Source organism: Anomalospiza imberbis, chromosome 2 (genome assembly GCF_031753505.1).
Source record: "Anomalospiza imberbis isolate Cuckoo-Finch-1a 21T00152 chromosome 2, ASM3175350v1, whole genome shotgun sequence".
In the NCBI taxonomy this organism is placed as follows: domain Eukaryota; kingdom Metazoa; phylum Chordata; class Aves; order Passeriformes; family Viduidae; genus Anomalospiza; species Anomalospiza imberbis.
Window position 1 is genome coordinate 26,768,185 of NC_089682.1, and position 16,225 is coordinate 26,784,409.

General features: G+C 40.7%; 1 protein-coding gene across 2 annotated transcripts in view; it reads right to left on the reverse strand.

The window, feature by feature from the left end:
* The window catches only part of RASA3 (RAS p21 protein activator 3), a 129,129-nt gene that overhangs the window by 47,763 nt on the left and 65,141 nt on the right, over window positions 1-16,225 (reverse strand). For both annotated transcript variants that reach the window (XM_068180237.1, XM_068180238.1), the window contains exon 5: window positions 8,276-8,352. In XM_068180237.1, coding sequence (XP_068036338.1) covers window positions 8,276-8,352 — 77 coding nt within the window. The remainder of the gene's footprint in view (window positions 1-8,275; window positions 8,353-16,225) is intronic.

Below are 16,225 nucleotides of genomic sequence, written 5' to 3' on the forward strand. Positions count from 1 at the left end.
TATCTAAAAAAAACAAAAAAACAAAGAAGCCCAACAAAAAAAGAAATCGACCAACCTAAACACTTGGGGCCCTGCAACTTCCTCTTTACCCTCCAGCTTCCCCTATTTCTATCCTACCTTGATGTCTGTCCCTAGCTCTATTCTGCTACCTAAATATCATGTTGGCAAGTGTTGCTCTTGGAGCAACAGATAAAAAAATTTGCAGAGACAACGGTAATTTGTGCCTCATCACATTGCTCCTTTAGAAACTTCTCCACTGTTTTGGGACGGTGCCTGCCACAGAAGCTGTAGAAATCCCAAGAGTCATTCAGAATGAATCAGGGTGCAAGCTCACTCTTGTATTATGCTAAATACCTTGTACTCCAAAGAACCTTTTGCTATAGGTCGTGTTGCAAGACAGCTAGCTGGTTTTTCCTAAGGCCCTACCTCAAATGTAATTGAACTCTTCCAGCTGACCATCATTAAAGGGCATCAGTGAAGTAAAAACTGCAGACATTTGGGATACTGACAGCCTACTGAAGGTGCTAACAATTCACAGTTCTCAAAATCCAAGCACCTTTTACAAATATGGGTACTACAGGAATGCTGTCTAATGCCCCTGAATTACCCTAACACTGTGACCCTTAAGCACATTTAGAAATAAAATCATTTACCATAAGGATTTATGCTTGAATAATTTGCCTCCATTTATAATCCCAGTCTGTGCATACTCTGTGTAAAACAGGAAGTACTGTCATGTTATTTACACAGCAGCATTTACTGCTAAAACAGAATGGCTTAAGACTTACATTTTAGTCTTTAATTCCAAACTGAGTTTTATACCTATTCCAGAGAGTCATGTGATGACTAACCAGTCTCAAAATGGTGAGCACTTGAAAACATGTTCTGCTGGAGAAGAGTCTAATTGAAGTTGCTGTTGATTGGAATTACAAATAAAATGACACTTGTATGTGATTTGCATAAAGAATTTCATGAATAGAGGAGAAGCACTGAAGAAACACTGAATACAAAAACAAAGAAGTGTGAAACAAACTTCATTTAGTGGGAAACACAGCAGCAGCAGCAGACAGTATTTCTATATATCAGAGATTTAATGGAGAACAATTGAAACTTGATTTAGGCTATAAAATAGTCAACCGAGGCTATGATGGGGATAGAGAAGCACAGCAGAGACAGTGTAAACTCAGTGTTATGACAGCTGGGAGGGAAAAAAATTGATGCACTATGTTAAAGCCTTATAAAGATACATATCTCTTTCTTCTTCCCCTCTATACTCCCAAAGCCCACAGCATTGCAGCACTTCATGATAAAAGTACCAGATGCTACGTGATTTAACCTCTGAGCATTTTCCCCCCATCAGTTTGTTATGAAACCCACACAAGATTAAAAGCATGATCAAGATGCAATTCTGCAGGAAAAGCTGCAGCGTGATGCAGGGCTTGCTCTCCAGAGAAAGGAGACTGTAACACATTTAATGGATGCATGAGTTTATTCAAAATGAAGCCATGAAACTACTTGATGCTTTCTTAGCATTCCTTCCCAGGAGCATACAGAAGCTGAAATTTTTCAAAACACTGGGAGTTCACCTGATTGATGCATACATTAAACTGGCCTTCTTGTAGTTAGCAATACCTTTTTTCCCCCTAAATGATGCAGGTATTATTTTAGGCAGGAAAATAAGCTTCATTGGACCCTGAAGCAAGTTCAAAGCTGGCTGTGTGCCTCTGCAGTGGAACGGAAACTTCTCTAAAGCAACACAAATGTATGTTCTGTAAACTGGAAACTGCAAACCCAAGAGGGCTGGGTGGCTCATGGACCCATTCTGGATGTAGGCACAGCACTAAGAGTTGTAACATGACAGGAAAAGCAGCCACTGCCAGCTCTGGCCTCCTCTGACCTCCAACAGGAGCTGCAGCCCTGCACCACATCAACATAACAATCAAGAGCTTGAGACGGAGCACTACTGCCTCACAAAGCAACAAAACATTGCCTCCATGAAGAAACAACCCCAGGTTCCTGCTGACACTTTGGTGGAACACCAGCTCCAGTGTGGGAAAGGAATATACTTCTTGCAATCACAGGAGGAAACAGCAGATCTACACCAGACAAGATCATGTTTTCCTCTTAAGCTTTAGATTAGGATCCAGACTGCTGATCCAAAAGCAGGAATAGCCATTATGTCAGCCCTTCCAACCAGACTTGATATATGTAACTTTGCCCTTCATGAGCTGTGACCAACAAAACAAAAAGGCTGAGCCTCCGAAATTTTCAAAATGAAGCATCATTTACCTTGACCTTAGAAACATCATATTGCATAAGAGACTTTTAAATAGTTACATAAAGTCAATCTGCTTTAGGGCAGTGATTGTCAACCAGCAAGCAATGCTCAGGGACAAGGAAGTTCAGATCTATAACATGAGCCATCAGAGAGGAAGGGCAGATGCTGCTCTGTGCTCTATTCCCATGGCAGGGAAGGCAAGGGAGCCACCACCAAGTCCCAGGACTCCCACGCCCCGACAGAGACCTTAACCACACCTGACAAACGAAACCATCATCCTTACCTCCCTCTTCATCCTCAGAAGGCTTTTAACGCCCACAGATCCATCACTGTTCTTTTAACAATCCCTGAAGCCTTTATCTTAGGGATGTCATACCTACTTATTGTCTCCTCTCCTGCTTGCTCTTGTAAACTGCCCATTCAATTTTGTTACACATGGTTGGAATACACCTTGTAGAGCCCTCAAGAGAGTTGCACAGCATTTAATTCATAAATTAATGCAGAGTAGCCACATCTTCCATACCAAAGCTACAAAAGCTTCACTTTCCAAATAAAATTTCAGCATTGATAATGTATTTGTAGACTTATGAATTGTTTACTGGAGAACTGTGTTACTACATATGAAAGACAGCAGTGGCCTCTGAAGCACATATGTTGTTATTTAGCTATATAGATTTACTGGGTGGGAGAATAAAAGAAGCAGAGGGGAGGAGGGATGAGCTCTCCAAAGCAGATGTTCCAAGCTTTTTTAAAACTAAGAGACAAGACATAAGACAACACTTCAAGGAGCAGCTGGGGACACCGAATAAATACAGACATTTAAATGTGACTAATTACATACACATGCTGGAATTCTCAAAGGATGATCAGGGAGCCAGGCTCCCAGCTCACTGACTTTCAACAGGAGTTCAGTGGCCTGTTCCTTCAGGCATGCTGCAAGATGTCATCTTGCTAAATACAGAACACTGCCTCTAATGTTGCCTCTTGTAGCTTAACCACAGCTAAGCCTACAGATTGCTACAAAGCTATCTACAGGAGCCATCCTCTTTATTAAATAAATACAAATGCATGTATCTGCTGTTCCTTGCGTGGGTGGCTCTGACAGATGAGACAAAGTTGTCTGGACAGCCCAGAGGTCTTAAAGCCTCTGAGGAACCACCTTTCTGTGCTAAACACAAATGTGTTGCCCAAAACTTGCTCTAGCAATGGTGGGGAAAGGTTTGCAAAAAGTCCAGGGATCCTTTCCAAGTACTTTGCTCGTAAAGCAAAAAAAGTTTTTGTATATGGGAAGTAGTGGCTCATAAAAAAAAATTAGGGAGAAGTACATACCATTGATTCTCAGATGTATTAATGTAATATAGCTAGACACACACTGTTCATGACTTAGTTGAAACACTTCCACCCAGCATGGCTACAGAAAGAGAATCTTTCCCTGGTCATTTTCCTTCTACATTACAGAAAAAGAAAAGTGCAGTTTCTAGGATACACAGGATTAAGACCTGTTTCAGCTTAAAAAGCATGAGGGAAAAAAAAATAAAATACAACATTGCTCCAGCAGCTGCGAGAAGCTGTGTGTCAGCACAAAGGGGTGTGTATGGGCACAAGCAGTCGGAAGCATGGGAAAGTCTTGACCACTTTTTTCCATGGCCTGTCTTAAAAACGTTCATAAAATTACAGATAGATTTCTGGCAGGTGACAAACAGGACACAGCCAGTGGAAGATGAGGCCAGATGTTGATAGTCACAACAAGCAGTGGCTGACTGTGGACTATGCAGAAGGCCAGGAAGGCTGTGGTTGTAAAAAGTGCAGAGGGACACAGTGCAAGATCATTTGTGAGTGAAAGACAAAAAGGGGAGAAGCCAGACCTACTGAGTAAGACTCTTCTTCCCAGCACTCAAAGTGACTCACTACACTGCACAACAGTATTTAGTACAAATGTAGCTACAGGAAGGTACCAAACCACAAAGTCCATGCATAATGGTTTTTATCTGACACACTTGGGCAAGGGTCTGTGGTCAGCAGGCTGTACATCTGCTCTCCCTGTATGGTGTGAACATACACATCAAGAGCCTGCATCCCAAGTCCTGTAACTGGGATACAGGAGCCTTATGGGGGCCAGCCACAGGGACCAGCAGGTTTTGCACCAGGTCCAACAGGGGATGCCCACAAGTAGCAAACCTTTCCCAGAAGGAGCATCCCAAGTGAGAGCTGTGGTTCTTACAGAGTATGACAGAAGAAGTTGCTGGGGTACACAAGCAGTGTGAGTGTGCTGCCGACATCTGTACTGTCAATGTAACTTTTAAATCTACTAATACTTCCTCCTTTTAATCTCTTTTGCAGGGATTCAGTCCAGGAGATTGTGCTGTAGCAGCTGGCTGAGACTATGGCCTCTGATGAAGCACAACAGCTTAGTGGTTTAAGACTAAATGAAAGTACTGAATGCTTCCTAAGGAGAAGCTATTAGGTAACAGTTTTTGAACTGAATCTTTTGCTTCCTCAGCAGGGGTAAGGAAGCACACTTGCCTTTTGCATTTTTTAATAATCTACTACTTAATGTTCAAGAGCTCACCACTTAAATATTTTTATTTGCCCTTCCATTCAAATGAATTTTTCCATTCATTCATCCAGCTGACTGTTCACAGCATGCTCCATAGGACTGCAGGCTGGCTGAGCCCCTGCTGCTTTCCAGGCTTTCTGGAATGCAGAGGTGCAGCAATATGAACAGGCTCAGAGAGCACACTGATAAAGACCTATGGGTAACCTCATATCTTCTGGAGAGGTAAAAAAGGTTCCTAATTGGGCCAAGTCTTCATTTAGCCTACATACATAGTCTTTGAAAACAAGCACTACTCTGGGGCTTAAAAAAGCAAGTGTCTCTAAGGTATTTTTAAACAGCTGCCCACTGGATGCAGCTTTTGTTCTCCCTGCAAACCTGAACTGTTCAACCAGTTATATGTATGAGGGAATTTGCAGGGTAGTGTTCATCTCTGCAGCTAAATGTTTCATTAAAAAAAAACCTGTATTTTTTTAAAACAAAATCAATGACATTCACAAGACAAGCATTAGATTCACCAGAACAAGTCCGTTTTTAAGATGAAGTGATTCTAGATTCTTGATCATATTTTTACAGCCTTATTTGCTCACTGTAACATCCACAAGATATTTACAAGAAAATCAGTTATTTTCACAACACTCAATTGGAACCTGCACTTCCCTAGAACACCTAGTCTCTGCTTTGCACTCATGACCTACCTCTAACAAAGGTTCTGCCTCTCCTGCCTTTGCTGCTCTCCTCACTGGCAAATTCCAGCTACAAAGACATCTAGCTGAGTATTGCTTAATTACCACACTCTTTTCTTACAGGCTGAAGTGCTAAAATCAAGATGTCTATGAACAAACCTGCAAGAGATTTCAGATCATATGGAAAAATGTTAAGAGCTGCAGTTTGCTGTAGACCTTCCTGAAGCAAGCAGTGTGGCATGAAGAAAATGCTGGACTACATTCTGAAGTGCTTGTTTTTTTCCCCACATGTGAACATTCTCCTTCATCATTCCCTTCTTTCTCACAGCTAAGACAGATGGCCATGAAATCCTGCATCAACAGAACTCCATACTCTAGAAATATTCTTCTTTACCAATTTTCTTATTTGAACTGCTAAGCTCTACTGTCACTTACCACTCAAATATCAAATAAATGTGGAAGCTAGACAAAGCCAGAGTGTCCAGGACAGATACCAAAGAGAAGGTGGCAATGGAAATAGACAGTTTCAGCAGACAAAATCTTACTTGAGCTCTCACTCTCAAATTTTGTTTCTAAGACACCTGGGCTCATTATGATTCAGTAGATAAAACGTCATGATTTTTCTACACATTGCAGCTAATACACTGAACAGTACCTAGCAAATCATGGTTACAAAATGCTTCACAGACTAATCTAAGGGGTTTTTTTAATCTGCATTGTAGAAAGTTAATGAAATAGTCTTCAAATCGAGAATATGTAAGCAAAAATTTGAATAAGTATTTAAAAGTTGTCTGGCCAAATGAATAGAAAGCCAGAAAAATCACACTGTTAAAGTAGTCACTGCCTTACTGCTAATCATGAAGCAAGAAGCTGCATGTATTACATATTAAGAAGGACCTTTTTAGACACCTATTTCTAGCATTTCAGGAAGCTCACTGAAAAATCCATTGGTACTATAATCTTACAGGGTCTCACTTAACCGAAGACAAAACCTTTAAAAGACAGCTGGCTGTGGTATGACATACTCTGTCAAAATAAAACAAACAGAGGCAAACACTTCTGAAGGTCCTTCAGTACACCTCCTAACTATTCAAAACAGATGATAGCAGAAGGGCATTTCAGTAATCTATGTTTGCAGTGTCACGGACATCACAGGATTTCAACCCACAATGAGGGTTCAAAGGATAAGGACAGAAGGCTCTGTGGCTGCATCACATCTAAGGAGTGCAGCACACACTTTCAGAAAGGCCAAAGCAAAAAAAAAAAAAAACCTCAATGTGGTAACCAGGACAACAGTGCTCCTTTTCCTTGTCTAAACACACTCCAGGCTAGCTTCAAGGAAAGTCCAAGCTCAGTGATAAACCCACTGTCCTGTATGTCCCACACACATTCACCCTCTCTGACAAAGAAATTGCCTTTTCACACCTTCTACTTCCCCCGTCCCACAAAGCCTTTGGACCAATAGCAGTGCAAGCAACACTTAAATAAAATAGGCCAGCCTAGGACTTGGTAGATACAGGTTTGAGCTCTGGTTCCTCAGAATGTGTGTGACCATCATCACCTGGTCATATTCAAACTGTGCAAAGGAGAATGACATAACGAGAGTCCTCAGGTAGCAGCTAGAGGAAGGCTGGGCCCTCCAGGTGGTGCACAGCTATACTGACATGGCAATTTTTGTTCTCAAAGAAGTTCAGCTGTGTTCCAGCAGCACTGTGCCCTGGTTAACAAGTTCACTGGAGCTCAGAGCCTCCACAGCAACTTGCAGCAGACCATCCCCTGATATTTGCTCTGCCTCATGAGAGCAGACTGCAGAGAGGAAGAGGTCAAATGCACCTGCTGCAGAGCTCTAGTAGAACCTGCATGGCCAGAGGGTACATGCACAGGCAGGCAGGACCACTTACCCCAGCACATCCTCATATCAAGAGTGGGCCTACAGTGATGGAGGTCACCACATGGGTCACCCGCATTTGTTAACAGGTCCTAGATGTAAAGACTACCAGGACAAAGCCTTAGCAAAGACAGCAACAAAATTATATTAAATACTGGTCTGAAAATTGGGCTGGTCAGAACTTTCCTAGCAGAGCATTTAGCATACTGACATGACTGCCAAACAGCCAGAAGTGCATGATGCCAGCAGTCTGATTTTGACAACTCTTCTGCCAGGGAACACAAAGCATTCCTCACAGAAGCCAACCAGCTCCCCCACTGCTTCTGAGGTAACGTGAAAGGGTGTGGTGTGGCCAGAGAGCAGTGGTCTTCCAGACTCCTCCTCAGAGGACAGAGAAATCTTTACTGCCATTTGAGTCCTGTGGCATCTCTGTTCCAACTTGAATGAGACTGCATGGCTGATTCTGAGGCCGCCTTACTAAGTGATAGCAAACTTTTGTTTTAAGTCAGCTCTGTAACATAAGTTGTGCTACAAATTTACTTAGCTGGTAAGGTCCTTAATGCAAATTAGAAGGACATTAATATTACCCTTTGATGTCTTTTTAGTATTTATGCCATGACTAAATTGGCTAAGGGATTTATTAAGATTTAAGGCTATTAGGAAGAAAATTACATAGATTATGTAGGGAGAAGGAAAAGGGAAAATGAAAAAATCTCACACCCTACAAATTCATAAGGATATTTCTGATTAAGAGCATTCAATGTCCAAATAAATGTGTTAATTCCTCCAACTATTTTTGAATGAAGCACTGCACACTGTTTGCAATCAGTCTGTTTCTCATAACTTCACAGGTACATTTCAAGTCCTACCGTGTTGCAAGCTTGTGGCAGACAACACCAGTGTCTGTTATGACTTCACTCAGTCTCAGCTCCAGGTGGACCTTCCCCTGAAACACACCAAAAACACCACAGGAAAAGTTAGTTGTATGCATAGGCAGTCACACCATTCCAACTTCAACCAAAGCAAGCCAGTTTGTGCAAGTAATTCCAGGAGAAGTCCAAAGATTAAATACAAGCTGTATAGCTAAGATCTTTCTACTGCCAGAGAATCCAGACTAGTAGCCATTCAACTAAATTTGGGTGCATAATTCCCACCGTTATATTATCTCTATAAGTTGAACTAATAGAAGGATTTGGAGTGTCCATGGTCTGACACAAATGTTGTGTTGAAGTTGTAATTAGCATTTTAAATATTAAGCAAGTATCAGCAACACTGTCATTAAAACTGGTATCACAGAAGTGTTACAAATTAACACCTACATGTTTTAAACATTACAAAAATAAAATCTATTAAGCAATATAAATTGTAAGACAAGTATCAATAAAAGTATATCAAACAACTATTAAAAAAACACATAAAAATGTTCAATCATGTTGCTAGGATTCACAGCATCTACTGTTACAGAGTTTTCAACTCCTTACCATCACATCAGTTATTATGACCTGGGCCAAAATATTATCCTTCAATACGCTAAGAAAATAAAGGCAAACGTGAATACCAACTGCATTCCTCTTATTAATTCCATTATATTTCAAAATGTGAGTAGCCGCTCCCACTGACAAAAACTCAGCATCACTTTCACACAGCGTGTACACAGTAAACACAAAACACATTTTGTTTTTGACCAAATCTGACATGCCAGCAGTGCCCAGTCATCCTCTCCAAATTATCATAGCCAAAACTGAGCCTTTCATTTTCATTACTCTCCCCTCCACCTTTTGTACTAAAGGATGCTAAATCCACCCTGCTAATTAGTCACAGCTCTAAAGTGGGTATCATGTTTACCTCAAAACACACAAAATTCTTTTGCCACCCTTTTATAAGATTTTCCAGATTCAACCTTTGCTCGTTTCACACAGGACCAAAACTCTTGCCAGCGACTTCCGTATCTGTTGTGACTAGTTACTACAACCTCCTGTTCTGTGGGGATGTCTGTCCGAGGCAACAGAGGAGAGTGAAGATGGAACTCTGGCCTCAAGTTGCGCCTATGCTTCTAAGACTCCCTTTCCCTACAGCAGATTTGTCTGGACAAAAGCTGGTGAAGGTAGTCCAAAGCACAGCAAGGAGTGCAGCAATAATTAAGGAACATAGACACACAGAAGTGCAGTCCAAGGTCATTCCTTGGTCCTCTCAAGTTAAGAGGCAGAAACACTGGACTCAGTGCCTGAATAGTTGTCCTGAAGGCACCTAGGAGGCATTCTGTTTCTTACTGCTACAGTCATTCCCTCCCCTTCCTAGCGTATGTCCCTTATTCAGTACCATTCTTTCTGCACTAGCTTGAATGCACACTTCATGCCTTCACTCCCCAAACCTTTATCATCTACTTATAACTTCAGTATTCTGAGTCAGTAACCCTTTTTCCTTTCTGAGGGCTGGAACACAGACCCTTCAAGTACATGTGGCAGACAATACTGGTCTTCATGCAGAAAACAAGGAAGACACCCTCTCTAACTGGGACAAGCTCTTCAATCTGTATAAAGTTGCAGAGGCACCACAGCTTCTCACTGGCATTCTGAACAGGGAAGAGCCCAGATGAGTGTGTGAGTTTCAAACAAGGCTTCTGCCATTTATCTTTTGCATCATTTTAAACAAAATAATTAAACCACAACCACCCCCAATGCAAAAACCAAACGTTGCATTCAGCTGTCACTCCTGGTTTGTGTTTCAGTGACACAGGTATCCTTCACCCTGTCAGTGTGTGCCAAAGTCAGCATCTGTCATTGTCTTCCAAATTGAAGCCTGTCCTCATGCGCAAGAGCAGGACTTCTCTGCACAAATGCATAAAGCCACTTCCAGACCCAGCTCTTAAGGACTCGGTACCACTGCAATGCCCACTGTAGCTGTACATGACAGGGGCTAGGCACATGATCAGCTAAGAACTCTGCTTAAGCAGAACAGCTTTCTTGCTTTTGTTTTACTGTATTTTCCTTACTCTTCAATGTTCTCTCTCCCACTGGCTACATATTCTATTACAGGTCTCTGGAGAATAAATTTATATTATGAACATGCAAAACCTACTACTGCTATCTTTGTTGATATCCTGCTAACTACCAGAGAAATCAACATTCATGTAAGTTTTGAAGAAATTAAGAGACAAGAACAGAGAAAAATATCCCTCTGTAGAAAAATACCAAGGTATACAAATGTATTTATAGAAATATTTCTGCTGGTCTTAAACAAATGTGAGGACTGATCCTTCTCAGGAAAGAATGCTTCAATGCACTTAGATGAGCCTGAGAGCAAACTGGCCATTTGCTCAACCTCACACAGACTGAATAAAATGGAAGCTCCTCATTTCAGAAATTAAGTTGGAAAAAAGATTTTAAAAAATCAGTAGTATTTCACACATTTGCATAGCTACATTAAGCATAAAATGATAGTTATGCCTCTCACGGGCTAAAAGCCATTTTTTCTGGTAGCTTTCATCTTTCTTTTGTGAAAGCTTTGAAAATGGTCAGCTGCTCCAAGAGTGACTCCAATCTTCCTACAGCAAAACAGAGGTAATGGGATCACTGGGACCAGCAAACTACAACTATTCCCAAAACACCTTCCAGTGTTTTACTTCCAGTTAAAAACACAAATACCTTGAAATAAGGCTACAGTAACACAATTTCAGGCTTAATTTACAGAAAATGTTACTCTTACATAAACGGAATGCTTTTTCCCCAAATCAATTATACCATTATGCAAAACATAAGGATTCATCTGAATAAATTCACTCCTGAGAAACGGCATTAGTTGGGTTTACAAAATACAAGATAATTTATTTTGCAAAAGGAAGACAGAAAACTGCAATAAATCCGTATCAAGATCTAAAGTTATAAGATCTAAAATTAATCTAATCAACAAGAAGGTCAACCTGTAATGGAATACATGTACCACAGAAACAGAGAATTGCCATGATCTTTTGACAGATTGTTAGAAAGAAATTTATACTTTTATTATTAGAAGAACTACTGTCATAATAACAAGAGACTTTTATTGTAGTAGATCTGCAGAGTTTACAAGCAGGAAAGATTAGACAATGCAACAGGAAAAAAAAAAAAAAGTCCACTTTACCAAAAGCTGAAACAGTGGCTTCATCCTTTTCAGAGAGAATCCCTCCTTTGGAGCCAGGGATTGAGGCTAGGCTCAGTCCTGCATTACTAGGCTATAATGCTTTATTTTTTCTGAGAAAAAAATCTGGAGGTTTGGCAATTCTGAAGTAGCACGTATTGATTACTCAAAACATTTCCATTAACAAATATATTTCAGGGTGTTCCTAGTAGCATCTATGCTTATTAGCACAATCTTCTCCTTTGGAAGGGTAGGACCCCTTTTCAAGGAACAAGCTGAAGGAGTGCCAGTTCAACTGCTGAACACTTCCTTTTCCATCAGCTCCTGCTGACTTGGAGGGTGGGTTCACAGGTTGCACCTCCTTCCTAACCACATCTAACACCACATAATGGGGCCAGCCAGCTTCCAGTTTTCAGTTATTGATTAGAGAAGCCATGGGATGACTGAATTTCTTGTAGGGAGGCAGACACTACTCAAAAGGAAATCAGTAACAAAAAAACTTTTGAAAGGCCTTACTGAGGAAAAGACAAATTATACTATGCTTGTTAAATATAACCTTTACTACACACTCCGTTATCTGTAAACAAAACTGAAACTGATTGTAAGTTGGCAAAGAAAAGAAAAAGCAGACTCAAACTCCTGGTTTTATAGATACAGGGAAAGCCTGTGTCCAAATACCTCCTTTCTGCCTGGAATGAAGCCATGAGCCACTGTGGATTGAAGCACCAGAAAACAGTTATAAAGCAAATAAAAGTACACAAATCCTACCTAACTGTATCACGTTTCCAGCAGTTGCAAATTTGTGGTTTAATTTAACCACAGTACTTTGAAGGAAAAGCAAATGCACGACCACAGATCATCCTAAAGTTACTCATGACACAGTTCTGCCATTCTGGCATAAAGCAGTTTTAGCATCCTGAACAAGGCCTCAGAGGCAGTGTTTGCAAGGTCACCAGGACACCACTGGGAGCTGTGTCAGAGTGCAGTTAAATGCACTCATTTTGCCCTGGAATCTGACACACCCCACATGAAGCAGTGACTGTAAATTCAGATGCAACATCTAACCCAGCTTAAAACAGATACAATCTGGTTTTTCAGAAAAATATTTATGAAAAAAGCACTGACAAATACCAGGAACTACTGTGCCTGAGGCTCTAGAAGATGTACACAAGACTGTCAAGTCTGCCTAAGTTCAAGACAGGAGCCAAATCTACCCATATTTCCTAAATCATTTTAAAGCAAGTATCAACGAGCCCTCTATCCTTTTTGTTACTATCAACTTTTTAGAAATCTTTCACTTTTTAAAAACATCAAAGGAAAAGAACAAGTCTTCCCTGCTGATTTTAAACAAAACCTGAAAAAATTCTGTTTGCTTGAATATTAAGTATCAGGTCAATAGTCCTAAAATCCAGGGCTCACACAGCGTAATTCGCTTCTACAAAAGATCAGAAGTTGACATCAAAAAATTCCTAAATAGGCATTTGTTTCCTATTAAACCTGCTGGACAAGAGGTTTGTGGTCACCCACCTTTCTACTTCTCACTAGCCTACCCAATTTTGCTGGGAAACTTTTCCCTCCAAGGTGGGACGTGCACCTGGATGAAAATTTTTCCAAACATTTATTCCATATGGGGACACTTTTCCCAACACAACTCAACTCTGCTCATTGCTCAGTAGAATAGGAAGAGAGACTGGGACCCACTTTTGGCTCCTTACTCTTCATCCTGCTGGTAGAGTGTGACTGCAAGCAGTCTCACCCCAGCTCCTGGAGAAGGAGGAGGGATGAGATGTAACAGACAAACTGTAGGAGAGGACTAGGCTAAGCAGGTGACATGAACCACAGCTCAAGACTGACTCATGTCAGCCCTGCATTTTTTTGAATCTCAAATTCAGGACTGTAATAACACTAGTGTGTTGGTTTATTTTCCCTTGCTCCAAATCGCCTGGAGAAATGAGCACTGGAAGAACTCGGCACTGCACAGAGATCACTCCAAACTAGGGAATGACCTGTGCCATTGCTTTCTCAGTCTTTCCAAATTTTATTTCAGAATATAGCAAATGTTACTGGGCAAATTCTGTCTACTCTGAAACCTTTTTAGCCAACTTCCCGAGAAGTCATTTTCTGCCATCAGCAAAACTTAAAAGCAAACAAGAAAACCAAGCCAAACCCTAAGGGCTCACTAAATACTGCCCTTCAGGGAGCGGGAGAGGAAAGATCAAGGGTACAGCTACTGCTTTAGGTAAATTCAGCCCTGCAGTATTTTCAGCAGCCTCACATAAGGTCAGGCCTAACAGCAGGCTTGAGAGCAGGAGGAAGAAGGAGTTTGTTTGCTGTCTACATTTGCTGCTTGTAACAGCTGCTCCTTCCTTTAGAAGAGGGCAGCAGGCCACTGGGAAAGGTCTAAGGATCATGCTAGAGATCACAGCCTGCCTGCTGGACCACAGAGCAGCTCACAAGAAACTGGAACAAAATCCAGCTGATTGCTGAGGAAAGTGCAGCAGCTCTATTCAGCACTGCATGGGTTCATAAATGCTAAGCAAAGCAGAACTGATATCTGCTTGCTCTCCATATGTGCAAGCATGCCAGAATTGCTCAGGAACTGGCAAACAACTTCACATGGCATAATGTTAACCTTCCTGTTTCTCTAAAGGAAGAATACTGCCATATGGTCAAAATCCTTAAAATTAGTAATATTTTCTTCTTAAATAGTTTGATGGGATATAATATGTAGATGTTGTAAGTGAAAGAGTTTCACTTCCCCAGACTAATTATGTTCTGTAGATACAGCCCCACGTATGTTACTTTAAAACCATGTACACTCATTGTTCAGCAGTAGGTGCTCCTCACCACATCATGTTACAGACTAGCTTTTGAAAAGTAATAGACCAAAACTTGATTAGCTGTCTTAGCCCTTTGTGCTGTTAAGTCTGAATACTGTGCTCTTACATTCACAAATGGAGGAAGCCTTGCCACAAAGCAGGATCTGGTCAATAGCTGCTCTTTCCCTTTACCACAAACATTATTTACCATTGCTGATACATGGTTCAGTTGTCTCAAATAATTTTGTCAGTTGGCATTTAGCCTTGAGATTCTCCCCACCCTATCAAAACAGACATGTCATCTCTCTTCAAAACAACTAGAAGACACAAGCTTAAGTGCCACTGTTCAAAATATAGAGGGTAGCACCCATTTATTTCCTGTTTGTGGTAGAAAGCTGATACCAAACCTGGAAGCAGCTTCTTCTTTTTACAATTCACATTTACCCGTGCTTACAGTAGGTTGTACAAAATGCATCAGTGACTCATTTTTATACTAAATGTGTTTAAGTATCTACACAAAGATAGTAAATACCAGTGCTGGACAGTGGGCATGCAATGCTCTTAAAACTAAGACAAACTTCTCCATCACACAGGACTGAATGAAGAAGAGCTAATTAAAAAGCTTGTGGTAAAATCTTGGCTCTGATGAACTCATGGCAAAACTCCCACCCCAGGAAGGCCAAGATTTCATCCACAAAGCGTGACACTTGGGATATAGATTCTGTATTCAATGGGAAGGTGCTGACAAAAAGGAAACTTTTTTTTGAGTACCACACCATGCCTTAGCTAGATTCTTCTAGCTAATATACAGGCAGCATTTCAGAGCCAGTAGTTATGTCGAGCAAGACAAGCGGATTTTAGGTGTACTCTCCAAACATACCCATAAATAATGATTCCCACTACTGAAGTATTGTACACCACATGACACAGTCCATACTCAAGAACAGGCATGTTTAATCAACAATAGTCAAAGGCCTGCATAGACAAAATGCTAATGTGGTGAAAGGAAGAGGAAAAGCTTTTGGTGTCTGAAGAAAGTACTAAACATCAGTTAATCTTTGGCACAAAGCTTTGCGTACTGAAGGTTAAAATATGAGACAATTTGCTTCCTCAGTGTTGGTTATCTGCCCTTTCCATGCCTTTTATTTTTATTAAGTTGATAGCCAAATAGATATCTCAGACACATCAAAGTTCTTATGAGAAGGAAGGGGAAATGAGCAATTATCAAGTTTTTGTCAGACTTTTTTTGCCCCAACAATGACTTTACATAAGACCTTGAGCATAAAGGCTTTGGAAAAGTATTCTATCATTTAGAACTGAGAACTCAGCTTTAAGAGGACATGACTATTTCACATTTGTCAATGAGATGGAGGAAGTAACTCAAAGCACACTTGAAAAGGGGAACTTTTAAAACAAGAGCCTGCACAGGAAAACATGTCAGAATAATTTCTCTTTGCAAATCCCCCCACTTTGGCGTATACTGACAACCAGGTTTTGAGTATGCTGCTGTATACAGATATGAATCAGAATATCTCTGGATCTTTAACCACTTCACTGATTACACATACACAAAGAGCATTTAGGCAGCAAAGCTCAAACTTCACAAAACAGACTTGAACTATGAACTTAATGTGAAAAAATATTAAGGGAAAAACTACTCAAAACCAGGAAAGGCCTTTTAAAGACTGCATGTGCACTTGGGCTTAAATTCCACTGAGAACACATGGACCACTCAGAGCATCTGTCATCTACAGCCCTAGGCAAATATCTGAATCAGTTACTGTTGGGTAAACTTCCTTCTGTGAAAAAAAGGAACACATTCATGGATCAAAAAAGAGGTACACACAATAGCATGGCTATTTTTGCTTCCATACTTCAAAAAGT